Raw genomic sequence first — 26,863 nt, 5'->3', positions numbered from 1 at the left:
AGTGGAAGCATCTCAGAGCCAACAATGAAATGAGTAAGACACTGAACTATGTTTTCTGAGCATTTAGGCCGTGTGTTGATGGGTTTCGGCATTGTCGGAAAATAATTAGTGTTGATGGTACACACTTGTATACGAAATACAAGCACAAAATGTTGATCGGTGTCACTCTGGATGCGAACAATCAGGTTCTACCGCTAGCATTTGCTATTGTGGATGAAGAAACAACAGATTCTTGGAAATGGTTCTTGGAGAATCTCGGAAGACATGTTGTTCGTGGTCAAAATTGCGTGTGTCTTATTTCTGATAGACATAAGGGAATCATGCGTGCAACTGCAGACCTACCCTATTTTCAACCTCCACACGGTGTGCATCGGTTTTGTTTGAGACACGTGTGTTCAAACTTCAACGCTAAATTTAAAGACGTGCATCTGAAAGATTTATGCTGGGCGGCAGGCACACAGAATCAAATCTGTAAGTTTGAATCAATAATGGAGGCAATCAAACAAAAAAATATTTGGGTCGGTATATAACTTCCAAATCAAATTGGAAGTAATTATCGGTGTATATAATTATCGGTAATTATCGGTATATATACTTGGAAGTATATATACTTGCGAGCCACATTCTAAAACTCCATAAAAACCCATATGATTTAAATATGACAATACACGCCTGTGTAAGTAATTATCGGTATATAACTTCCAAATCAAATTGTCTGACCTTTTCACTTTGACAATATCATCAACGGTTAATGAAGATACTCTTGATGGCATATGGGTCGCCTGTAAATATAGGACACTAAGATCTTCTGGATTTCTATTATCTGCCATTTTTGAAAAATGCTGTAGATCTTCTCAACTTCAAAAAATATTGCAGGTAGGAAATGAAAAAATGATAAACGAGAGCACCACAGAGGAAGATAAATGGAGGAAAGAAGAGGACGAGAAGAAGATAAGAATCGACTTACATTATTGATTGGACGAATCAATAAGGGCCACGTGGTATGAGAGAGGGCTGCTCCACGTAGGAGCGTCCGCGTTTACCAAGCGCGGACGGTTCTCCACGTAGGCAGCGTCCGCGCTTCTCATCAGCGGATTGAGGTAGTTTTGATACATCTTTTTTTTTTTAAAAGTATTTTTGAAAAAAAATTTAAAATTTAAATTAGTTTTAATAAAAACCCCAAAATTCAAGAATTATCGATTAATATGACGTGCGAATAAATTATCGTACATCACATTACAAATACATAAAATATATGTTTATTAATTAATAATTGTAATTATTAGACTTGGATTAAAGAACAGTTAGAGGGAGGAAATGTGGAGGAAAGGCGAAGTGGCGGCGAAAATGGGGTGATGAATTAAAAATAATGACCACAAATTATTTAAAATATTATGTTTAATCTGTTTGCGTCAAAATTGGTAGTCTTCGTCTCCAAATTTAAATTGAATAACAAGAATGCCGCCATGCGCCCACCACTGCACAGTACAAAAATAAAATGGAGGCAGCATACATTTGATGTGTTCTCTGAATGAAATTTAATAGTCAAATATTTATCGTTAAAATTTTAAGTTGTTTTAATAATTATTTTTACCCGTTTAAGATCCAATTTTATGAATAACTATTTGATTAGTAAAATTGGATCTTAAACCGGGTCAAAATGATTATTAAAACATCTTAAAATTTTAACGATAAATATTTGACTATTAATCTATCCTTATTTAATCCACTCAACCAAACACACCCTTAATATTTAATCCACTCAACCAAACACACCCTTAGTAATTGAGTTGAGTGATTAAATTAGGAAAAGGAAAGTAAATGTGTTTCCATTTCTAATTCAATGCTGATTCCATTGTTGCATAAATGAATGGATGAAAGTAAAAGTTATAATATATGAAATAATATTAATATTACATAAAAAGTATGATGTTATTTGTAATTTTCTAATTAAAATTTATTTTTCCAGAACTAAATTTATAGAGATATTTCACATGTTATTATAATTTGATCATGCAACTTTTTGGGAAGATGCACCCATCAATAAATAAAATTCATGAAAAATATCGGAATTTGGCTCGCGGGTACTACCAAAGGTCAACTTAGCCTTTTAACTTGACCCACCTATTTTTGTTTTTCTACAAACTATTGAAAAGGCTTGCAAACAAAACATTGCCTGGACAAGTTACCATGTAAAAAAAATATATATATTTGAAGTTTTGATCCTCTAAATATTTAAATTTGAATTTTGGTTCTATAAATTATGTTATGTTTTGATTTTTGGTTATTTTATTTAAAGAATAGTAGCATGACATCAAACACATTAGTATTTTTACATGTTACGTTAGTGTTTTTCGATATCATGTCAGCACTCAAACGAAAAACAACCAGAAGACAAAACATAACAACAAAATTCAATTTTGAATCCTTCAAGATAAAAAAAAAATATAGCTTATAGTTTTTGCAAATCAATTAACCAAAGAACTTAACCAATCGCCGTTTTTGAATAGAAAAAAGTGTTTTATTCAAGCAAACATTAAAACGACATAATTCTTGTACCGTTTTGATTGGTAAATGCCATGATAAGAAAATGAATAAAAGGCAACGCCAATCTTGACTGATTATTAGAGTTAAGACAACGTGCCAAAGAATATAACATTATATTCAACAATCAAAGGCAAAAAAATGGAATTGAGAATAGTTGAAGGGTGTGTGTATGCTATACTGGTATTCATATTATTTTAATTTAAGCATATCTTATTGGCACTAGAAGAAATAAGTTCTTACAAATGTCAAACGCAGGAGTAGAATTTTCAAGATTTATGTGTTAAATTCAAATTTGCAGTAAAGAAATAAAGATAATATAAAGTACATATATCCATTTTAAATGTTATTTTAGGAGTTTCAAAAGAATCTATGGTTTCTTGCTATTCATGTATTTGATTCTCATATTTGATCAAGAGTAGGTCTTTTGTGAGACAGTATCACGAATCTTTATCTATAAGACGAGTCAATCCCTACCGATATTAACAATAAAAAGTAATAGTCTTAGCATAAAAAGTAATATTTTTTCATGGATAACTCAAATAAGATATTCGTCTAACAAAATATGACACGTAATACTGTCTCACACAAATTTTTGTCTTTGACTAATTATATTTCAAACTTGGCATGCTTATGCTTCCTATTTTGACTAGAGAGTGTTGTGTTGCACCAGCGAGCATGCTTGTATATTTAATTTAAAAATGTAAAAAATATAGGGAGTATATCGACCCAAGCAGGAAAATTATGAAATATTTTTTATTCTTATTTTGATTCACTCAATAAAATAAATTATTCATCAAACAAAAGGAGGGATGGGCAATTTTGGAGTTTCACCTTTATTGTACGCTTATCTAAATTATCTCTTCTTCTCCTCTATATAAACCTTCCAACACTTGAATCTGAACACAACACAACACAAGGCCTCCAAAGTTCCAGCTTCGGCGTTCAGAACCATTTGGAAACCAAACTTTTCCAGGGATACAGCAATGGCAGGGATGACGCAGAAGGATCTCGACCTTGTTAACAGGAGAATGGCCTTTGTTTCCGGGCATTTCACTCCATCTGCAGAAAGCGGGAGCATTGCCATGTCCAACTGCAGCGGAAGATTGAACGATTCCTATCATCGTGTTCACGGAGAAGTTCCGGGGTTTATCCCGGAATGGAAGCAAGTGCCCGATGAGTCCGGGAAGCCTTTCACTGATATCATCTACGAAAAAGCCGTCGGAGAAGGCATTGCCAAGGTCGTTTTTCTTTGAATATAGATACTAGATATCAAGATTTTCAGTGAACTCTCGCCAAAAGATGGGGATTTTTTGTTGATTCGTAAAGTTATTACCTGGTTGGATGTGTTTTTAATCCTGTATTTTTTTGTGGACACCAGATAACAATTAACAGGCCAGAGAGGAGGAATGCATTCAGGCCTCACACGGTGAAGGAGCTCATGCGGGCATTCAATGATGCCAGGGACGATACAACTATTGGGGTCATTATTTTCACCGGAAAGGTAAAAAAAATAGCAAATCTAATGCAATTTATCGTGTGATAGATTGTTAATATTTTTACTAAACATATTTTGAAACTCGTAAAAATATACAGGGCACACAAGCTTTTTGCAGTGGAGGTGATCAATCATTCAGAGGCAAAAATGGGTACTCCGACTACGACAATTTCGGCCGCCTGAACGTCCTAGATTTGCAGGTTTGAATCCCAATGAGTTATTAATCTCCGAATTCAAAATTTTCTGTTACCAAGCATAGATTGCCAAAATTTCATGACATGTGAATTCATCAGGTGCAAATTCGTCGTCTCCCAAAGCCAGTGATTGCGATGGTTGCTGGCTACGCTGTTGGAGGTGGACATGTGCTCCATATGGTTTGCGACATGACAATTGCAGCAGATAATGCTGTTTTTGGCCAGACAGGACCAAAGGTTGGAAGCTTTGATGCTGGCTATGGAGCTTCTGTGATGGATCGTTTGGTAAGTTTTGAAACTTTTAAAGGTTTCTGATATTGCAATCAAACAGGATAAAGCAAGCTAGGAATCCAAGATTAAATTTTTAATGAACACTTTTATACTTAGGGGTGCAAAATCGAAATTACAAGCTAAAATGGGAAAAATAAAGAAGTTTTTTTTTTACAATAAGTTGTGGGATCCTTCATATCCTAACTAATGTTGTGAATCTGAATAGGTTGGTCCGAAAAAAGCTCGTGAAATGTGGTTCATGGCAAGATTTTACAATGCCGCTGAAGCTGATAAGATGGGACTCGTCAATAAAATTGTCCCAGTAAGTGCCTTCGTGCAGCTCCACGTCGTAATAAAACTCCCTTTTAATGCACATTATTGATTTACAAGAAACTACAAATATTTTGCAGCTGGAAAATTTGGAAGAGGAGACAATCAAATGGTGCAGAGAGATCATGAGGAACAGCCCAATGGCGATTCGCGTTCTCAAATCGGCTCTTAACGCGGTCGATGATGGTCACTCTGGACTTCAGGTACTTCCAACTTTCTATTGAAAGGAAGTCGGACAATCTTCTTGAAATTTAATCATGTATGGGACAGAATATAATTTCTTGTGGTTTCTTGTGCTACAGCAAATTGCTGGAGATGGGACTCTTCTATTTTATGGAACTGAGGAAGGTGCAGAGGGGAAGAACTCGTACTTACAACACAGGAAGCCCGACTTCTCCAAATTCCCCCGTCTTCCTTGATTTTCAATTATCATATTCTATAGGGAAACAATAAGTTTGTATGGTTTGAGTTCTGTAAAATTTTCCGATTTCGCCAAATTAAGTTGTTTTATGTCAGTACTATGCTAGGCTTGACGGAGTTCTTTTGAGCCTTTAGCAGATCTTTGGACCACACATACAGAAAACTAAATTTATTAAATTAAGTGACTGTTCGATATGATCGATAAATTTTAGGATTTGTTGGTGAATCACATTTTTATTCTTTTTATTTAATAAATAAATTATGTGGATAAATTAAATATATTGAGTGTAAATTTTTTTTTAGTATATAGATAAAATAGTTTCAAACAAACGATTGGATAAAAGATGATTATTAATCCTATATTGACAACTAAACACAGCCTTAAGCTTACAATTTTTAATGATTAAACAATATAAGATAAAAATTCACGTGAGATGATCTCAAATATCAATTTTTTAAGACATATAATTTATTTAGGTTACTACAAAAAAAATATATTTTTGTATTGTAAATGTAGACATATCGATCAATTTTTTAAATAAAAATGTGTAAAAACGTCTCACAAGAAACATTAATCAACTCAGCCAACTGATATACCTTGGATTTGGCGATGAATATTTATCGAGTAAGTCTCTTGTGAGACGTTCTCCGCAATAAGAAAATAATATTTTTAATATAAAAAATAATAGTTTTTGTCACGGAGGGCTATGTTTTATTTGGATACATCCGACGGTGGCAAACGCAGGAGTTAGCGTCTGTCCTTGAGGGGCAATCTCGTTATTTGAATGAAGAACCGAGGGCATATGGATGATATAAAAAGCACCTGGTAGAGGTACGGATCTAACATAAATAACCACTTGTCTGATAATTCATTGAAAAGAAAAAGAAAAAGGATATTTCCATCTCATCTCGCGTTGTTCCCAGGCGTCGCCACAGTGTTACGCTTCGCCCAAATCTTGCGCTTGCAGGTATGAAATCTCACCTTATATTGCGATTCTGATATGAAATTCCTCTTTTTTTTAGAGATGGCATCATTTGCTTATTTGCTCGTCTGATTTTCATTTATTCATATAGAGGTTATTGTGGTTACATTGTTTATGATTTGATTATTTTTGTTTTGTTTGGATTTGTGGGATTTTTTCCTGTTTTTTTTTAAACTGGAAAGTGGTAAAGTAAAAGCAATTCATTAGGTTTGAGCTTTTTTTTTGTAGGTTCGTGATTTCTTGTTGATATATTCAATTATCTGATCTGAAAGTTTCGATTTGATAGAGCTTTTGTAAGATATTCATAGCATATCAAACTAATATTACCTTTTTATAAGCTGGCAATTGATATGTGCATTTCGAAACATGTTTTTTTTAACTGTCGTCTGTTGGATTTATATTGTGGCTCCTTTTATTTAGGAGTGTATCGTTTCATGATTGATTAAACAAGTTGTCTGTGAAATAAATGATCCTACTGTTTGTTGCATTGTTTTTCAAATTTCCAAAAGATGTTAATTTGTTTAGAAATATGTCTGTCAAGATGATTGTCGCACATGCTTGGGATTATTGTGTCTATGTGAAACATTAATGGTTCATTACAATGTGAGATATTTAGATAAGAAAGGTAATGTCACAAAATTATAGTGATGTTGCTATGTTGCTTTGTATACTAATGGAATCTCAATGCACTTTTCATGGGATCATGTTTCTATAAGAATTTCATATGTGATAGTGTAGGAATTTTAACTGTCCTTTGAATTGTTGCCTAAGTATATGCTATAAAGTTGACTATGTTTTGTGATGACAAAGGATTCAAATCAAGAAAGAGAAATGGGGCTAACATTCACCAAGCTCTTTAGCCGGCTTTTTGCCAAGAAGGAGATGCGCATTCTTATGGTTGGTCTTGATGCTGCTGGTAAGACAACAATACTGTACAAACTCAAACTTGGAGAGATTGTAACTACAATTCCAACCATTGGTATGCCCTCCCTTCAACTACTCAGATTTCTTTCTTTTTACTCGTGCTCTCCTTGATTTCCTAAAAGTTAATATACAATCATGTTGTTTTTTACTTTTCGATCTGCTTTCCAGTATTCATTTTTTCTTTGGCTTTAAATCGGACTACAGGTTTCAATGTGGAGACGGTTGAGTACAAGAACATTAGCTTCACCGTTTGGGATGTCGGCGGTCAGGACAAGGTGATATTCCATGGTCAATAAATAGTTATGTCTTTACAATCTAAACTCTCAAATTTAGTTCATGAATTTATGCACCTTCAGTTTCTAGTATTTTTCATCCCATAGGATGCTTTTTGATGAAACTCTCATATGCTTGTGACAACAATCTTTAACCTAAATTTGCTATTTCCTTTTGTAGATCCGCCCATTGTGGAGGCACTACTTCCAGAACACGCAGGGCCTCATATTCGTTGTGGATAGCAATGATAGGGATCGGGTTGTGGAGGCACGGGACGAACTGCATAGGATGCTGAATGAGGTGATAATTCCTTGTTCACTGTATCCACATGTTACCCAGTGCAACCACTCACTAATTCGTTTTGAACAATGTTTTAATTATTCAAAAACTCTGGAATAATTAATTACTAACCATGAGGAATAGTATTGATTTGGTTAAAGCTCCTACATCACCTGATGATTGATTTACAGTATATTTGTGTAAGACCTTATACATCTATAAATGTTGCTGCTGCTATTAGAAATTACCAATTAACATGTGTAGACACTTTGACCTAAAGATAGAGAACAAAACATAGTGATATTTTTGCCACGAGTTCTGTAACTCTCAACCATATGAAGGCTATAATCATGTGAACGTGACAATAAATTGAAATGTGAATTGCAACTGGGGTTGAATGCTGTTGTGAGTGAATGAATATTTATCAATTTCACTTCCTTGTACATCTGCATTATTTTTGGGTTAGAGATTAGAGACGTACAAGTGCGATCTACCAATTATATAGAACCATTGGCATGAATGATGAGTGTGTTGGAGTTCTATTTCCTCTATTGACTTTTACCCTAGCATTAGTGGACCATACCCTGAATTTAGGATAGTTGGAACTTGGAAGATATAAGTCGACCCTATGGTTGCTATGAGTAATTTCCATGAAAAAGTTTCACTTTACATGGTTGACATACATTCTATGGTTTGGTTATTAACCTTATTATTTCCTGAAGGTAAAGATTAGACCAACTCTTTAGCCCTAATTGTTGGCCATTTATTCAGGATGAGCTGAGAGATGCTGTATTACTTGTTTTTGCAAACAAACAAGATCTGCCTAATGCTATGAATGCTGCTGAAATAACTGACAAGCTTGGCCTTCATTCACTCAGGCAACGCCACTGGTAAACATTCTTGGCATGGATTCCTTGTATACCTGTATACTAACTACTTCTGTGTGTTGCTTATTTTGATATGTGCAATTTTGAACCTGGTTTTCCTTTTTCTTTCCAGGTACATTCAGAGCACCTGTGCTACCTCAGGGGAGGGGCTTTATGAGGGGCTGGACTGGCTTTCTAACAACATAGCTAACAAGGCAAGTACTTGATATAACATTACTCGACAACAATTTCTTGATATGTTCCAGATATTTTATTCTGGATTTTATATATGTGTGTGGTATTGATATGTGTATTAATAATTTCTAAGCTAATTTTACAAATTCACGTCCGTCCAATTGTGTGATATAATAGATCAATCAAAGTTTGAACAGAAAAAGTAAGGTAGCGTGGTTCTTTTTTTTTAGTGTTTTGGAAAGAGTTATGTATACTTGTTTGTTTTGGGGAGGATGAAAACATTCTGGGAAGATGCTAACAAACATTGCCTAAACTTTTCTTTTGCCTTTTAATTTATTTTATATCGATAGTTGTATGATGTATTTCTTACTATGCTCCATTTTGACAGGCATAAAAGCTTTATGGAGTTGTTTATGTGAGTTTTTGATGTATGCTTTTGGGTTTTTTTCTAGACTTGTGCCGTGTGACCATGGATGGATTGTTCCTTAGAAAATGGTGGTTTGTGAGTTAGGAGTTTGTATGACAAACTGTGGATTTGTTTTATATATTCCAAAGCTACGTTCTTATTTTGTTTGTGCTTTTTTGTCTTTTTTTGAATAACTATGTTTTTAGTGTAATGCTCTAGTCTACTGTTATAAATTCTTTGGTTGAGTCTCTCTTTAACATTTTCTGAGCTAAATTTTTAGCTCGTAATCTACTATAATAAATTTTTACTCTTATTATCTTCTTATATATACAAGATTATGCTCTTACCATACTTCCACAAAATGAGTAATCAGAGAAATCGATAGCGGAGAGTTCTAACTCTTAAGTGAATTGGGTCGAGATATCAGCGAGTGAGAAAATAATTTTTAGATATAACTATTTAGTACTGATGTAATTTTGATTATTTTATAAATAATTTGATCTCAGCTTGATATTTTTGTAATTAACTTTATGAATTCTTGTGGCTTATTTTTTAGCTTCGTAAATCTTTTAAAAACAATTTAGTCGAACACTGATAATGGTCTAAATCTTGTTCGTTCAAGATGCTTCGTGTATTAAACATTGACAAAAACTTGTGTGAGACGGTCTCACAGGTTGTATTTGTGAGACGGATCTTTTATTTAGATAATTCATGAAAAAGTATTATTTTTTATGCTACTAGTATTACTTTTTATTGTGAATATGAGTAGGTTTGACCCGTCTCACAGATTATGATCTATGAGACGGTATCACATGAGACCTACTCTTGAACATTTTGAATTCTTTTTCTGTGCACTCTTAAAATTCCAAAAACACAATTATTTCGATTCAATCTTAAAATTCCCCACGTTGTTGCCTGCCGAATGAAGAATATTACAATTAGGATTTTGTTTTATGTCAATTATTTTATTAAAACTCGTTTAATGTATATATTGCTGTGCTTTTTCTTTTGTGCGTGTGTGTGTGTGTTTTTTTTTCGCTAATACAATTTCGACGTGGAAATTATAATAGAAAATGGGATAGATATTTTAAATTTTAACTTTTTCCCTATTTTCAGAATATATTAAATAATAGGTGAGCTGAATAATTGGATCAGTGTTTTGTACACATGAGGCCCATGCATTAACTTGGGCCTCATTTACAAATTCGAATCCTCTATTGGATCAAGTCGGTTCAGATAAATAGCTCCAGCATGTCACTGAGTAGTCAGGCTAGTCCACGTGACCTTTTTTTTATCACTTGAAATTTATAGTTGCTATTTTTTGTACATACTGAGTAAATTCTTGATCTAACGTAATAGTCTATAAATTAGACTAGTCAAGTAAACTTTTTTGGATAAACCATGTATGACAAGCTCGCCCGAAAAAGTATTGGCAGGAGAAGCGAACTCCTGACTACTGATCAAATATTCACCAACTCCAACATTTCCTTGAAGTCGTTTTTTAAATATAATTATTAGGCCCAAATTGTGCCAACCCAAATAATTTGAAAGCCCGTGAGATTCAAAGTCCATCAAGTCAAAATAATTGAGCGGTTGAGGGTTTGGTCCACGAATGATCGAGGAAGTTGAGAAAGATGAGTCATGACCCATGTCCAGTGATCATGGAAGATGTCAAAACTGCTCTGGAGAATTAAACAAAAGAATATAGAAAAATCAGAAAAGAAATACACGACAAACACATCTAAAAAAAGCAACATCAAAGTTTTTTAAAATTTCTCTCAATATTTTTTCTGCATATTTTTCAATTTTCAGTATTTTAGTTTCTTCAGATTTTGCATATTCTTCCAACTTTTTTGTGAAAATGGTGTTCATGTTCATAATAATGTAATTAATTTGATGTTTCATAGATTTTCTTTATAATTTCATCATATTCCTCAGTTTGTACTTTTTCGCTTTGAAGCCATACCAAGGAAATTAGAACTAACGGTCGAATCGAGACACACAACGCTTGATAAAGAAGTTAGATCATTTTATATTTGATATGATCACGTTTTAAATGTTTATTCTTTGAAAATTGGGTTATAGTAAATAGGTTCCTAATTTTTACTAATTAATACAGGTTATAATCTCCGCAAAATGCTTTGACTTGCACGAAAAAGTGCTTTTAATCCCTTTAAAAATAATAATAATAATAAATTACTTATTTTTTTTATAATTTGAAATGAATAGTCATTTATATTTGTTATTATCGTTTGATTGAATTTTGTTTGATTGAATTCTGTTTTATTTTTTCTTTTATTAATGCGCACAACATTATAGTATGTCTGAGAATATAAATTGCGTGGCTACAAAATGTATATTTTATGTTGGAATTTTCCTCTACTAGAAGAGTAATTGATATGCGTCGCTTGGATTGATATGAGATTAATTTAAAATATTTCAATTGCACAGTTATCGTCATAATTTATGGTTTTTAGTAAATGTACAAACATTCGATCTTATTGTTGGAGTTTTGATGCTTAATGAATGAAAATTAAGGAAATAAATCAATGTTTTGATTTGGAAAAATTTGAAACGAAGAACGAAACTTAATGAACGAATATTAAGTTCGGTGGTTCTGAATTAAACTCGAAACGAGTTCATCAAATGTTGAAAGAAGTTCAATCGAGTAGTCGGAACATGTAAGGGACGAAAACCGAAGAAAAAATAAGTCGCGTGAACAGTAGCCGACGCGCACCTGCGCACGGGCTTGCGCGCATGTGCACGTGCATGCCAGTGGCATGCGCGCACATGCGCGCGGGCCTGCACGCAATGGCAGGCGCGCACATGCGCGCGGAGCGGCGCGCATGTGCAAGCGCGAGCGGGTGCTTGCATGTCTTCGTGTCCCTTCGAATTTTCTGATGTTTTTTCATTTCCTTGACATTATTTGAAGATTGCGGTCAGTTACAATAGTCAAGAGGCATCTCTATGAATGAAAATGTAAATATTAAAAGCTTGATATTTTGAAAATCAAACATACATAACATATCATTAGCATATTGTCTTATTCCTTCTTCTTCAAGAGAGAATTCCATTCAATTCCTTGTGATAGAACTTGAATATTTGAGTGCTCATTATTCAAGAGTTGTAGTTGTATCTTGGGTGAAGATTGTCATAACCTCTAGCACATTGTGATGGACAAATTCTTCTTAAAAAAAAAATCTTCAACACTTGTCTTTACAAGCCATATTCTTTGTTTTCTTTTTATTTGCCTCTCATATTTGAATACCACAAATAACACCTATAAGTAATGCCGAGCTAAGATCACGTGTTTTATCCTACGTATATGATGATAGAATTAAACTAACCAATGATTAATTAAGTTCCCAAATACTTAAGGAAATATAAAATACAAATTCCAAATAACGACTGATAGGACCCAAATTCGTTTATTCCTTTGTCCCCACCTATGAATCCCCAAAGCTAATTAGGGCCCTCAAAAAGTGGGGATCGGATTCTACCTTAAAATATATTATTGCCTTTCGGGAAAAAATTGTCCTTTATTGAATTTTGTTTTGTTTTGTTTGTTTTGAAATGAATGTGTGTTTGTGTAATTGTGTGTGTTTGATTAGAGGGATAGTTAACAACGTGCATGGGAACTAGTTGTCCATGTAAGATTGCTACTTTGTACCAGCATTTGCCATTTTGTTGTAGTCCACATGAATTTGGGGTTACCTGCTTCTCAAAAATATCAAAATATATTGGCCAAAATTGTGATTTTAATCATGTAAGTTGATATGTTTTAAATTTTGTTATGTAAGTTCACTTGTTCTAGATTTTAGTAATGTAATTTCTCCATATTTGATTTTCATCCAGTAACTTGGATTTATTTTCCCGAAGTCACTAAATCAGTCGAATGTGCATCAATGTTCTCCTACGTAACTTATATGACGATAATAAAACTTATATTATACATATTAAAATATACCCAAACAAAAAAAACGACGAACTGAATTTTTTTTTTCTCATTTTGAAATATTAAGTGTCGCTTTATTTTATATTTGCTCATATGGATTTTAATGTGTATAACATGAACTTGTCATGCCGCGGGACGGGGCTTGGTTAACACCGGCATTGATCTCAAATTTACATTCGAAAACAACAAGCCTCAGAAGTACAAAATTCAGAAACCAGTCTTTTATTCATAATAATCATTGTATGATACAACTCAATGACAAATTTTTTACAGCTGAAATGTAAAACTAAACATAATATTGTCTTAACAGATGCAGCAGAATCTAATTTAATAAATCAGAACTGAGAAAAATAACAATTTTCTTCACCAGTCCCAGAACTGATGTTGTTGTTGTTCTTCTTCTTCTTCTTCTTCTTCTTCTTCTTTCTAACAATTCTTCCTCGCTCTTATCTGAGATGAATTTGGTGGGTGAGTGATATGGTTGTCACTAAGGGTGTTCAAACTTCGGAAAAAACCGAAAATCCAAACCGAAAAAACCGAAAATGGAACCGAACCGAAAGCCAAATTTAGTAATTCAGATATAAATGTTAAAACCAAAGTTTATTTGGTTCGGTTTCGAATTATATATGTCAAAACTGGGAAAACCGAAATTTCATTAAATTCATAATTTTTAAATTTTTATTGATATTATATATTTTGATATGATATTTAGTGAACGAAGAACTATTTTGAACAATTTTTAGGTGATTGTTGTTTGTTTAATTAATTTAGACATTATATTTAAATATTTCACTAAGAAAACATATAAAAAGTTAACATATTTTATTTTACAATATATTTATATTATTAATTTAAATAATTATATTAAAATCGAATTAACCGACCGAAATAACCGAACCGTTTTGGTAGAAAACCGAACCGAACCGAAGGAAAATGGTTCGGATATCGGGTTATATATTTCTAAAACCGAAAACGTAACCGAACCGACCGATGAACACCCCCTAGTTGTCACCCAGTAAGCGGAGGCGAGAATAACTCTCAGTTTTCAAAAGTATTTTTAAACAGAAACAGTAATACGAATAATATACAGAATTTCTTATTTTCATAACAGAAATCAGTATTCAGTAATCAGAAATCAGAAATTTAGCAAATAATCATTGTCTGATACAACTCAATGACAAATGTTTTAAAGCGGAAATATAAAACCAAACATAATACTGTCTTAACAGATGCAGCAGAATCTAATTACATAAATCAGAACTGAGAAAATAACAATCTTCTTCACCAGCCCCAAAACTGATGTTGTTGTTCTTCTTCTAACAATTCTTCCTCGCTCTTATCTGATATGGATTTGGTGGGTGAGTGATATGGTTGTCACTCAGTAAGCGGGGCGGGAATAACTCCCAGTTTTCAAAAGTATTTTTAAACAGAAACAATAATACGAATAATATACAGAATTTCTTATTTTAGAACAGAAATCAGTATTCAGGTAGTCAGTATTCGGTAATCAGAAATAAAAAATTTAGCAAATAAGCACTGAGCACGTTCGTGAATTTCATGGCTAAACTAATATCAGTCACCTATATGTTCTCTCCTCTAAGGGGTGATGTCAGTAATCAGTAATGTTCAGAATATATATTCCTACCATTAGTTCACTATGTTTCAGTGCTTCAATCAGAGATCAGAAATACTTAAAACATGAATTATCAAACTGATTCCAAGATATTTATACATAAGCCCACTTACAGTAATTTGCTAGAAATTTTGGTTGACTTCTGGAATCTGCTGTTCTCGTTACTGGTTTTTTTACAGCTTCGAAAAAATTGCACTATCTTATCTCTAATTTCAAGTGATAACTCAAGGTTTGTGTAATAACAATTTCAGATATTGAGAGTGTTATTTATAGGCTAAAATCTGACTGTTAGCATCTCTATTAATGACCATAATCTGACATGATGTGTCATTAACAAACTTTATTTCATGTTAAATACTTCAGTTACAAATCATAAACAAAATCAGTATCGGTCTGCTGGAATCTCGCGCTACTGAATTCTTCTGCTGCTGGATTCTGTCTGCTGGAAAAATGTCATATTCTGAAATATTAGTTGATGTTAGAATTTTTAGTTTATGCTGGAATTTTCCATTGCTACTGAATATTGCTAGCTGCTGCAAAAATGCTAGCGGCTGGAAATTCGGGTTCTCACAAACTTTATTTGTGTTATATGAGTCATGTATGAGAGAATCAGTGTCAATTTCAAATTATAAAAAGATATTTGATGAGTTTAGTGGATTTCAGCGGAAAACAAAACAAAAAAAAATGGTCCTCGCTAATTTGATACGTCTTTGAATTGCTTCAATTCACATAGTTAATTCGTTCTCTTCTCGTAGATATTTAGTATTCCAGGATAAACGCATATATCATTCATCATATCAATTATCTCGAATTTGATTGATGAAATATTAATTGATGCAAAGAATCAATTCTAGAGAATCTTTGGATGTATGTCGCGCCTATAATAATACGAGAGTTTTCGATGTTTCATTGACAAAGACCAATTGACTGGTTTATACGATCCTATGGTCAATATATTTGTTTCTTAGAATATTTTCTTGTAATCGAATCTAATTTGTCATGATGAAGTTGATAAAAAAAGCCAGCATTTTCAATACGAATCCAGTGTCTACTGGTTTAAGGCTGTCTTAAGATGACGATGAACGGAACTCCACACTTTCTTCTGCAAGTGGAAGCATGACCGTTGGATCATCGATACTTCCGTCTCTGCACGTTGATGTCGAGAGAGAACTCAATCAAAATGGAAAAGAACTGGAACATTATATGAGAATCCAGGTACTCGAAATCTACTCCATGCATTAAAATGTCCATTTCCTTTCACCTAAACGTCCTGTTAGGTTTATTTTGTCCGACAGATATCGAAAATAATGAAAATATCAGAATAAGATTAAAAATAGTAAATTCGTGTTTTGTCAGAATTAGATGTTGTGCCAGATGTTACAACATCTCGGACAACATCTACATGCAGCGGAAAATTAATAACACAAATTGACTCGAAATAAATAGATGGACGAGATTAAATATGCACAAGTATAAATACTTGTGCAGTGCCTTATGGCAAAAATTAATCACTAGAAAACCACAATGTTTATACAAAAACATATCACTAGTGATTATTACAAAAATCAATTTCCCCAACAAGTTGAGAAAATAAAGATTTCTAAAAACAAACAACCAGAATAAAACTAAAACAAGAAAGTAAAAACGTGTTGCCAAACAGTAGATCCAAGAGAAGCAATCTTCGGCCAACTTCTTCCCATATGTTGTCTGGAGATGTTCCCAACATTCACGGCAACACCCTGTCACAACTCTTCAAACACAGCACGTCTATTGAATAAGGTTTTCTTTGAAATTCTGAACGTGAAAAAGTGCATAAGTTATGTATTCATGAAAAACTCTAAGCGAAGAGTGAAAACCTATATAAATCGAAAAAGCTCTCTCTTAAAAGTATGCGTGAATCCTCAATCCAAGAGCTCTCTCCAAAGTGCGTGTATGAATAATCGAGAAGGCTTGTGCACAAGAGAGAGAGAAGAGAGAGTGAGAGAGAGAGAGCTTAAACAACGTCTTTTATCTCTTATTTATAGATGTAGACTTTTATTCTTCAAGGAAACCTATTTCACAAGGAAAGTGAGAGTCTAATTAGAAATAAACTCTTTTCAAATATTGATATCATATCTCATTAAATCATTATCATAAATATAATATCTAGAAGATATTTATCACAAAGATAATATCTAGAAAAGTAAAACAAAATATTCCACATGATATTATATCACAATAAAATCTTAACATAATTATCTAGAAAGGCAAAACCACAATTAAATATTATACTCAATCAAATCAACAAAGAAAAGATAATATTAGGGAAATAAATTTAATATGGAAATTATATTTCCCTTCAATCTCCCCTTTTTTGCCTTTCTGGACAAAATCACATCAAACTCAAATTCTCAATTAAGCTCCAGTTTACTCCCCCTTAATACGATAATTTTTCTCCCCCTGAATAAAATCAAGTTGGTACGGGTGTTGTTCGTTGTGTTGGCAACACCTGAGACAACACCTGCAAAAATCATTAACAGTTCATTTCATTAGAACAGAAACACATCAGGGAAACAAACACCTATAACAGAAAAGAACATCAACAAAGAAATCAAGCAAAGGTATCAGATAGATGGTATCATGTGATCCTTTCAATTCACAGTCCCTTGAGTTTGAGTCATCTTCTTCCCCTTTTTGTCCAGAATGGACATCTACCTCCATAGCCAGATGATAGTCAGAAACTAAGTTCTCATAGGAGACAAGATCAGCTTTAGCTCGTAATCACTATAAAAAAAATTACTGAGATAATTGCGTCAAAAATCATTTCAAAAAAAAATTCCAGAATTGCAACCCACATCGAATTAACACCACTGAACCATCAAAAATCACAAATATTGGAGTTCTAGCAAAATCCGGATTTTCATCGAATTTTCTCAATTGAAATACGCATGCCCTCTTGACCAACAATATTCACAATGTTATGTTTATGCATGACCTATTTATGCCTAATAACAGAATGTAACAGAAATAGAAACATGAAAACAAATATGAGATATGTTCACAAATGAAATGTTGTCACAAATGTTGGCAACATCTTCTGACAACACGTCCAATTTCAAAATATATTTCGCTTTTTCTGCACACTTAGAGACTTATCAACTTTTTGATCATAGAAGTGGTAGCTCCCACACTAGAGGAACGGTCTTCTTTAGGACTCCTCTAGGTAGCTTTTTCCATTTGCTTCTATTATTGCCTTCTGTATTAAATTCAGAAGAGGTAGCTCCCACACTAAAAGCACAGTCTTCATTGGACTCTTTTAGGTAGCTTTTTCCCATCTTTTCTTCTGATACAGAGCATATGCATAATTGATTTTTTTTACTTAATCTTTTCACATCACCTCTCGTATAGGTCAATGTCATGGAGTACATGAACATCCTTCAACTATTTTGTGATTTAATCAGATTGTTAAGCATATCCAAGTGTGTTAAGTTTAGATAGAACAAGAAATTGTAAGTGCACCAGAAGATTATGCAACATTGTGATAACACTTCATATAACAGTATGCATGCAGATGCAATATGTCTAAGTCCTAGAAATGCACATGCAGGTTAGGTGTTGTCCGAGATGTTGTAACATCTGGCACAACATCTAATTCTGACAAAACACGAATTTACTATTTTTAATCTTATTCTGATATTTTCATTATTTTCGATATCTGTCGGACAAAATAAACCTAACAAGTGGTATCAGAGCCAACTCTTGATATACTAAGTGCTGATTCTGGTTTTTATTTTGTTTTGACAGAAATATTTAATGGACACATCACTTGCAAATGGAGCACTTCGACCACCAGCTCCTAAACCTCCTGTCCCAACAACAGTTTCGACCAAGGAATGAAGAAAAACGCTGGTTGCAAGTGAATCCTTTAGGTGTTGCCCTAGGTGTTGCCACACTTGGCCACAACATCTGCAAAAATTCAGTATGTTTGAACTCCACAACTTCTGGAAATTTAAGTGGGGATGATGGATCAGAGACTGATTATGAAGAACTCACTCTTGAGAGTGTGCAAAAGCTTTATGAAGAGCTGTTTGAAGATTGAACCAAGAGAAACAAGTTGAACTCAAGTCTCATGAAGGAGAACGTTGAACTAAAAGCCGTAGTTGCCAAACTTGAAGTACTTTTGAGCAAAAAGATTTGGAACTTGGTAAGACCAAAGAAGAGCTTCAAAAGACAACAGAAACTTTGTCCAAATTCAATTCAAGCACATCCAAGCTTGAATCCATACTTTTGATGGGAAGAGATGACAAGAAAGGCTTAGGCTTCAAAGACAGTGTGTTTGAGATTGGCGAATCTTCCAAGTCGACTATCTTTGTGAAGGGAAAGGATGATACATCTCCACAACCACAGTCCAAGTCACCAATCAAAAGCTCTTCATCAAAAAGACAACCTGCTGCACCAATTTCTAAGAAACGAAAACGCAGGTATATATGTCATTACTACTTTAAGCCTGGTCATATCAGGCCCTACTGCTTTAAACTCAGGGATGATCGCATGAATCAAAAGTCGAGCCAGATGTTGCCCGAATATTGTCCAACACTTTCCGCAACACCTCCCACCATCGGCCTACAGTAAGACAAATTTGGGTACCAAAGGTAAAATCTCACTTTAATGTTGTCTATACTTCATTGAAAACTAATACTGCAGATCATTGGTACTTTGATAGTGGATGCTCACGCCACATGACAGGCTCAAGAGAACATCTCATCGATTATGTTGAACAAAATTTTGGTAGAGTGACCTATGGAGGGGGAGCTAAAGGAAAAATTGTTGGAAATGGTACTTTGAATGTTGAAGGACTGCCAAAGCTCCACAATGTGCTTCATGTCGAATGATTAAATCAAATTTGATAAGCATAAGCCAATTGTGTGATGATAATTTGCATGTCAAGTTTGATAAACATACTTGTGAAGTTTTTGATGAAACTAACTTGTGCATTATGACAGGTACAAGGTCTTCGGACAATTTCTACCAAATAGGTGAAGAGCTTTCATGCAAACATGCAGAAGTTAGTGAACTCGACCTATGGCATCAAAAACTTGGATATGCTAGTTTCAAAACCATGAAGAATTTGAGTAAGTACGATGCTGTACGAGGTATGCCTAACCTATCATTTAATACACCATATGTTTGTGGAGACTGTCAAAAGGGTAAGCAAACTCGCGTGTCACATCACATGTTGCCCCAATTTGGGACAACACGTTGCCTCGAGTTACTACATATAGATCTTATAGGTCCCATGGAAGTTGAAAGTTTCGGAGGTAAGAAATATTCCTTTGTGTATGTAGATGACTTTTCACAATTTTCTTGGATAATTTTTATTAGGGAAAAGTCAGACACTTTCGATGTGTTTAAAAAATTGATCACAAGGATTACAAACTTTCATAATTTGAAGGTGAGAAGGATAAGGACTGACCATGGTAAGGAATTCGAAAACACTTCATTCTCATCTTTTTGTGACAAAAAAGGTATTTCATATGAATTTTCTGCACCAAAGACACCACAACAAAATAGGATAGCCGAACGTAAGAATAGAACACTTCAAGAAATGGCAAGGGTGATGTTGACTTCAAAGTGTATTTCAAAGTATTTTTGGGCAGAAGCCCTTAACACCGCTTGCCACATTTCAAATATGAGTGTATTTGAGAAGTGGTTCGACTATGACATCGTATGAGATAATTATGGGAAATAAGCCTAACATTAAATATTTTCATGTTTTTGGTTGTATGTGCTATGTTTTGAATGACATGAATAAACTTGCAAAATTTGATTCAAAGAGTGATAAGTGTTTGTTTTTGGGATATACAACTAATAGTCGAGCTTACCGCATGTTTAATTTATGAACTAGGACTATTATGGAATCCATTAATGTTGTTTTTGATGACTGTGCAGATTTGAAAAAGAAAACAACTGAAGATAATGTGGAAGACCTACTGGAAATTCCAATCATACTGGAAAATACAGATGTTGCCTCAGATGTTGCACTTGACACTGACGTCACTGAAGCTGAGGACGGAACGAATAACGATGATGGACAGAATATTCCAAGTAAAATTCAGAAAAATCATCCATCATCTCAAATAATTGGAAGTATGCATGAAGGTGTTCAAACTCGAAAGAATGAAAAAGTGGATTATCGAAAGATGGCTGGACTTATTTTCATGAGCTCCTTATACTCACAGATTGAGTGAATATCTACTGGTAATTGGCTTCAAACGAGGTGAGGTAGACAAAACTCTTTTTATTCAAAAATCTAAAGGTGAGATTCTTATTTGTCAAGTCTATGTTGATGATATAATCTTTGGTTCCTCATCTCAAAAGCATGCTGATAATTTTGTTTCTTTCTGTGTCACTTTCAACTGCTGAATCCAAATATGTGGCAGGCAGGAAGTGGTTGCACTCATCTTTTGTTGATGAATCAAATGATTGAATACTATGGACTTTCAAGTGAAACTTTAATTGTATACTGTTATAATTCTAGTGCAATAAACATTTCAAAAAACCCAGTACAACACTCTCGAATCAAACATATTGACATTCGACATCACTTCATTCGAGATTTAATAGAAAAAAAGATTGATTCGGATGGAATTTGTTGATACAAATAACCAATTGTCTGACATATTCACAAATGGATTAGAAATAAATAGATGGACGAGATTAAATATGCACAAGTATAAATACTTGTGCGGTGCCTTATAGCAAAAATTAATCACTAGAAAACCACAATGTTTATACAAAAACCTATCACTAGTGATTATTACAAAAATCAATTTCCCCAACAAGTTGAGAAAATAAAGCTTTCTAAAAACAAACAACCAGAATAAAACTAAAACAAGAAAGCAAAAACGTGTTGCCAAACAGTAGATCCAAGAGAAGCAATCTTCGGCCAACTTCTTCCCAGATGTTGTCTGGAGATGTTCCCAACATTCACGGCAACATCCTGTCACAACTCTTCAAACACAGCACGTCTCTTGAATAAGGTTTTCTTTGAAATTCTGAACGTGAAAAAGTGCATAAGTTATGCATTCATGAAAACCTCTAAGCGAAGACTGAAAACCATATAAATCGAAAAAGCTCTCTCTTAAAAGTATGCGTGAATCCTCAATCCAAGAGCTCTCTCCAAAGTACGTGTATGAATAATCAAGAAGGCTTGTGCACAAGAGAGAGAGAAGAGAGAGTGAGAGAGAGAGCTTAAACAACGTCTTTTATCTCTTATTTATAGATGTATACTTTTATTCTTCAAGGAAACCTATTTCACAAGGAAAGTGAGAGTCTAATTAGAAATAAATTCTTTTCAAATATTGATATCATATCTCATTAAATCATTATCATAAATATAATATCTAGAAGATATTTATCACAAAGATAATATCTAGAAAAGTAAAACAAAATATTCCACATGATATTATATCACAATAAAATCTTAACATAATTATCTAGAAAGGCAAAACTATAATTAAATATTATACTCAATCAAATCAACAAAGAAAAGATAATATTAAGGAAATAAATTTAATATAGAAATTATATTTCCCTTCACAGTCCCAAATGTACTTGTTTTTCTGCAACAGAAAATGAACTCTTCGCTAATCTTGAAATCCCGTTTTGTGTTTCAGTTTCTACTAAAAGTGTATATACTTTGAGCCCATCGTATTGCATCATGAACAGGGAGAGAATCTGTTAAAAGGACTAAGAGAAATAAGACAGAATCACTACACTTCATGCCTAACTTATTTAGATAACAAGTGTATAAAGAAGTTGCATCAGAAAACGCCAAAAAAACACATAACTCTCCTATATAGGGATGTAAACGAACCAAATTATTTGTGAGCTATTCGAAGCTCGATTCGATAAAAGCTTGTTTGAGCTCGTTTAATGAGGCTCGTTAAGATAAACAAACCAAACTCAAGCTTTACAGTATTCGGCTCGTTAACTCGTAAACATGTTCGTTGGTAAGTTCATGAGTAATCTTTTAGATTAAAAAATAATAGTTTTTATATTTAATTTATTGATTTTTCATATTATTTATGAAATATATAGAAAAATCTATTAAATTTATTTATTATAATAAATTTACAAATTTTAATAAGAATAATATATTTTTCTTAAATATATAATTTATTTTTTAATTAATTTAATGAAAATTTAAATGTATAATTCATATTATTAAGTTTGTTTAGGCTCGATAAAGACTTGAATAAGCTCGTGAGCCATGCATATATTCGTTAAATAAAAGCTCGAGCTTGGCTCGATTATAAACGAATCAAGCTCAAACATTCAAGAGTTCGGCTCGGCTCGACTCGACTCGATTACATCCCTACTCTTATACCAAATCAATGATTTTTTTTAAAAAAAATCCGTAAAACCATAAGCAAATGAAGCAAATGAGCCTGACTCGTAAAGAAATGAGATCTTTGATCCTATATAAAAGAGTTTTTTTACATTTTTTTAATCTTTAATAGGGATGTAAATGCAATTTGTTCTATATTATAACGTAATCAAGTCTAAAATTATATTAAAAGAAAATTAACAATTATTTGTGGACCAAGAAGTTGTCATTTTGTCTACTCAAACAAAAAAAAGTTAAAAAAAAAGATGACATCATTTTGTGCAATAGTTTCTTTGAATGTGTCAAATCTTCTAGAGGCATGGGACTGCTTGGAACTAAAGCAACCTTTTGACTAGTTCACCGACTGCATTAAAAGATATGGCTAACGTAACAGGTTTGAATAACCATCATATTTTCCAGTGTTATTGATGAAGAATTTCTTGTTTTTATATTAGAACTTTAAATGTTTAGTTTCGAGTCCTGAATTCATATCTACTGTGTTACTAGTTGGTTATGAGAAGTACGTAGGTGGGCTTCTTCGAAATATCATATGCCACTATCGATTAATCGGTAAGACAGTATACTCATTCATCTCTATACTATAAAAAATAATAAAAAAATCCCAAACATCGTTTTTATGAGCTGTCGTACTTAATTTAAATATCTCAACTACTATTTAACGATCAATTCACAATATCAATTTATACATTTTATGTATTAATTTTTATGATATAATTCATATTTATATATTGTTGTGGTATGATCCGTATTTACCTCTTGCTGGAACCAGAAGATGTAATTGGCCGGCCTATGGTGGCTTACTAAAATAATTGACTTTGAAATCATTAATAATCTGATCTAAAAATATAAAAAAAAAAATTTCAAATATCGAACCTGAGATATCTTTCTTTCATTACAAGGAATTTTGGTATCATTTGTGTTTGGATGGATACGGTTCTTATGGTTGGTCTTGATGCTGCTGGTAAGACAACAATACTGTACAAACTCAAACTTGGAGAGATTGTAACTACAAGGACAACCATTAGTATGCCCTCCCTTCAACTACTCGGATTTCTTTCTTTTTACTTATACGCTCTCCTTGATTTCCTACAAGTTAATATACAATCATGTTACTTTTGACTTTTCGATCTGCTTTCCAGTGTTCATTTTTCTTTGGCGTTAAATCGGACTGCAGGTTTCAATGTGGAGGAGGTCGAGTACAAGAACACCAGCTTCACCCTTTGGGATGTCGGCGGTCTGGACAAGGTGATATTCCATGGTCAATAAATAGTTATGTCTTTACAATCTAAACTCTCAAATTTAGTTCATGAATTTATGCACCTTCAGTTTCTAGTATTTTTCATCCCATAGGATGCTTTTTGATGAAACTCTCATATGCTTGTAACAACAATCTTTAACCTAAATTTGCTATTTCCTTTTGTAGATCCGCCCATTGTGGAGGCACTACTTCCAGAACATGCAGGGCCTCATATTCGTTGTGGATAGCAGTGATAGGGATCGTGTTGTAGAGGCACGGGATGAACTGCATAGGATTCTGAATGAGGTGATAATTCCTTGTTCGCTGTGTCCACACGTTACCGAGTGCAAACCACTTACTAATTCGTATTCAACGATGTTGTAATTATTCAAAAACTCTGGAATAATTAATTACTAACCATGAGGAGCTTTACCTTATGATTGATTCACAGTATATTTTGTGTAAGACCTTTTGCATCTCTAAATGTTGCTGCTGCTATTAGAATTTACCAATTAGCATGTGTAGACAATTTGACCTAAAGATAGAGAACAACACATAGTGATATTTTTGCCACAAGTTCTGTAACTATCAACCATATGAATGGCTATAATCATGTGAACGTGAATAAATTGAAATGTGAATTGCAACTGGGGTTGAATGCTGTTGTGTCCGCAAGTTGAGTGAGTGAATATTTATCAATTTCACTTCCTTGTACATTGCATTGTTTTTGGGTTAGAACAAAGAGAGTAGAGAGAGACATACATGAATGATGAGTGTGTGGGAGTTCTATTTCCTCTATTGACCTTGACCCGAGCATTAGTGGACTATACCCTGAATTTAGGAACTTGGAAGGTATCAGTCGACCCTATGGTTGCTTTGAGTCATTTCCATGAAAGAGTTTCACTTTATATGGTTGATTTATATTCTATGGTTTGGTTATTAACCTTATTATTTCCTGAAGTTAAAGATTAGACCAACCCTTCAGCCCTAATTGTTGGCCATTTATTTAGGAAGAGCTGATAGGTGCTGTATTACTTGTTTTTGCAAACAAACAAGATCTGCCTAATGCTATGAATGCTGCTGAAATAACTGACAAGCTTGGCCTTCATTCACTCAGGCAACACCACTGGTAAACATTCTTCGCATGGATTCCTTGTATACTAGCTACTTCTATGTGTTGCTTATTTGATATGTGCAATTTTGAACCTGGTTTTCCTTTTTCTTTCCAGGTACGTTCAGAGCACCTGTGCTACCTCAGGGGAGGGGCTTTATGAGGGGCTCGACTGGCTTTCTAACGACATAGCTAACAAGGCAAGTACTTGATATAACATTAATCGACAACGATTTCTTGATATGTTCCAGATATTTTATTCTAGATTTTATGTGTGTGTGTGTGTGTTGATATGTGTATTAGTAATTTTTAAGCTAATTTTACAAATTCACGTCCGTCCAATTATGTGACATAATAGATTAATCAAAGTTTGAACAGAAAAAGTAAGGTAGCGTGGTTCTTTTTTTTTTTTTTTTGGGAAAATGTTTTCATAAAATACATTCTGGTAGATAAATTGGGAGAGTTATGTATGCTTGTTTCTTTTGGGGAGAATGAAAACATTCTGGGAAGATGCTAACAAACATTGCCTAAACTTTTCTTTTGCCTTTTAATTTATTTTATATCGATAGTTGTATGATGTATTTCTTACTATGCTCCATTTTGACAGGCATAAAAGCTTCATGGAGTTGTTTATGTTGGGTTTTTTTCTAGACTTGTGCGGTGTGCCCATGGATGGATTGTTCCTTAGAAAATGGTTGTTTTTGAGTTAGGAGTTTGTCTGAAAAACTGTGATTTGTTTTATATATTCCAAAGCTACGTTCTTATTTTGTTTGTGTGTTTTTTTCCCTCTTTTTTGAATACTATGTTTTTAGTGTAATGCTCTACTGTCATAGACATAACTATTTAGTACTGATGTAATTTTTGATTATTTTATAAATAATTTGATCTCGTCTTAATATTTTTGTAAGTAACTTTATAAATTCTTATTGCTTATTTTTTAGCCTCATAAATCTTTAAAAAACAATTTTGTCAAACACTAAGAATGGTGTAAATCTTGTTCGTTACTGGTTGTCTAGATATATGGTTCGTGTATTAAACAATTGAACCTTTTTGGTTCAATCTGCTTCAAATTTTCAGAATATATTAAATAATCGGTGAACTGTATAATTGGATCAGTGTTTTGTACACGTGAGTCCATGTTTTAACTTGGGCCTCATTTACAAATTCAAATCCTCTATTGGATCGAGTTGGTTCGGATATATTGCTCCAGCATGTCACCAAGTAGATAGGCTAGTCCACGTGACTTTTTTTTTTTTCGAAAACTCGCAATATTGCTACTTTTTTGGTATGTACAACTTTTAAATTAACGTAATAGTTTGTAAAACACATTAGTCAAGTAAACTATACTCTGGATAA

At 33.5% G+C, this 26,863-nt stretch overlaps 3 protein-coding genes across 7 annotated transcripts in view; all 3 read left to right on the top strand.

The window, feature by feature from the left end:
* LOC140817540 (ADP-ribosylation factor 2-like) overlaps positions 1-26,271 on the top strand; it is a 36,106-nt gene extending 9,835 nt beyond the window's left edge. The window contains exons 1-7 of one of the 3 annotated variants that reach the window (XM_073177282.1): positions 23,674-23,708; positions 24,059-24,183; positions 24,334-24,404; positions 24,583-24,702; positions 25,407-25,525; positions 25,626-25,707; positions 26,115-26,271. In XM_073177282.1, the coding sequence (XP_073033383.1) occupies positions 23,689-23,708; positions 24,059-24,183; positions 24,334-24,404; positions 24,583-24,702; positions 25,407-25,525; positions 25,626-25,707; positions 26,115-26,120 (543 nt within the window). In that variant the 5' untranslated portion in view covers positions 23,674-23,688 and the 3' untranslated portion in view covers positions 26,121-26,271. The other 2 variants (XM_073177281.1, XM_073177283.1) reach the window with 2 other exon arrangements.
* LOC140817369 (1,4-dihydroxy-2-naphthoyl-CoA synthase, peroxisomal-like) lies at positions 3,434-5,357 on the top strand. Its single transcript, XM_073177023.1, has 7 exons — positions 3,434-3,785; positions 3,926-4,048; positions 4,141-4,242; positions 4,336-4,521; positions 4,733-4,828; positions 4,917-5,039; positions 5,139-5,357. The coding sequence occupies exons 1-7, from the start codon at positions 3,531-3,533 to the stop codon at positions 5,253-5,255; spliced, it is 1,002 nt and encodes a 333-aa protein (XP_073033124.1). The 5' UTR covers positions 3,434-3,530; the 3' UTR covers positions 5,256-5,357.
* Positions 6,086-26,271, top strand: LOC140817539 (ADP-ribosylation factor 2). 3 transcript variants are annotated; one of them, XM_073177280.1, is made up of 7 exons: positions 6,086-6,224; positions 7,050-7,218; positions 7,368-7,438; positions 7,617-7,736; positions 8,487-8,605; positions 8,715-8,796; positions 26,115-26,271. In XM_073177280.1, exons 2-7 carry the CDS (start codon positions 7,071-7,073, stop codon positions 26,118-26,120), a joined length of 546 nt encoding a protein of 181 aa, XP_073033381.1. In that variant the 5' UTR covers positions 6,086-6,224; positions 7,050-7,070; the 3' UTR covers positions 26,121-26,271. The 3 variants fall into 3 exon arrangements, with proteins under 3 accessions (XP_073033381.1, XP_073033380.1, XP_073033379.1); XM_073177279.1 differs by lacking the exon at positions 26,115-26,271 and adding an exon at positions 9,165-9,342; XM_073177278.1 differs by lacking the exon at positions 26,115-26,271 and having other exon boundaries at positions 8,715-8,808.
* Positions 26,272-26,863: the final 592 nt, after the last annotated feature.

Source organism: Primulina eburnea, chromosome 16 (assembly GCF_022965805.1).
Source record: "Primulina eburnea isolate SZY01 chromosome 16, ASM2296580v1, whole genome shotgun sequence".
NCBI lineage: Eukaryota > Viridiplantae > Streptophyta > Magnoliopsida > Lamiales > Gesneriaceae > Primulina > Primulina eburnea.
The sequence above is the reverse complement of the archived record's forward strand: the minus strand, read 5'-3'. Positions and strand labels throughout refer to the sequence as shown.

What these genes read in the sequence shown, in the direction of transcription:
- LOC140817369 (XM_073177023.1), top strand. Translation starts at nt 3,531, where the DNA reads ATGGCAGGGATGACGCAGAAGGATCTCGACCTTGTTAACAGGAGAATG. An exon ending in TCGGAGAAGGCATTGCCAAG is followed by an intron (nt 3,786 to 3,925) that starts GTCGTTTTTCTT and finishes TGTGGACACCAG; the next exon opens with ATAACAATTAACAGGCCAGA. An exon ending in TCATTATTTTCACCGGAAAG is followed by an intron (nt 4,049 to 4,140) that starts GTAAAAAAAATA and finishes AAAAATATACAG; the next exon opens with GGCACACAAGCTTTTTGCAG.
- LOC140817539 (XM_073177278.1), top strand. Translation starts at nt 7,071, where the DNA reads ATGGGGCTAACATTCACCAAGCTCTTTAGCCGGCTTTTTGCCAAGAAG. An exon ending in AACTACAATTCCAACCATTG is followed by an intron (nt 7,219 to 7,367) that starts GTATGCCCTCCC and finishes ATCGGACTACAG; the next exon opens with GTTTCAATGTGGAGACGGTT. An exon ending in TGCATAGGATGCTGAATGAG is followed by an intron (nt 7,737 to 8,486) that starts GTGATAATTCCT and finishes CCATTTATTCAG; the next exon opens with GATGAGCTGAGAGATGCTGT.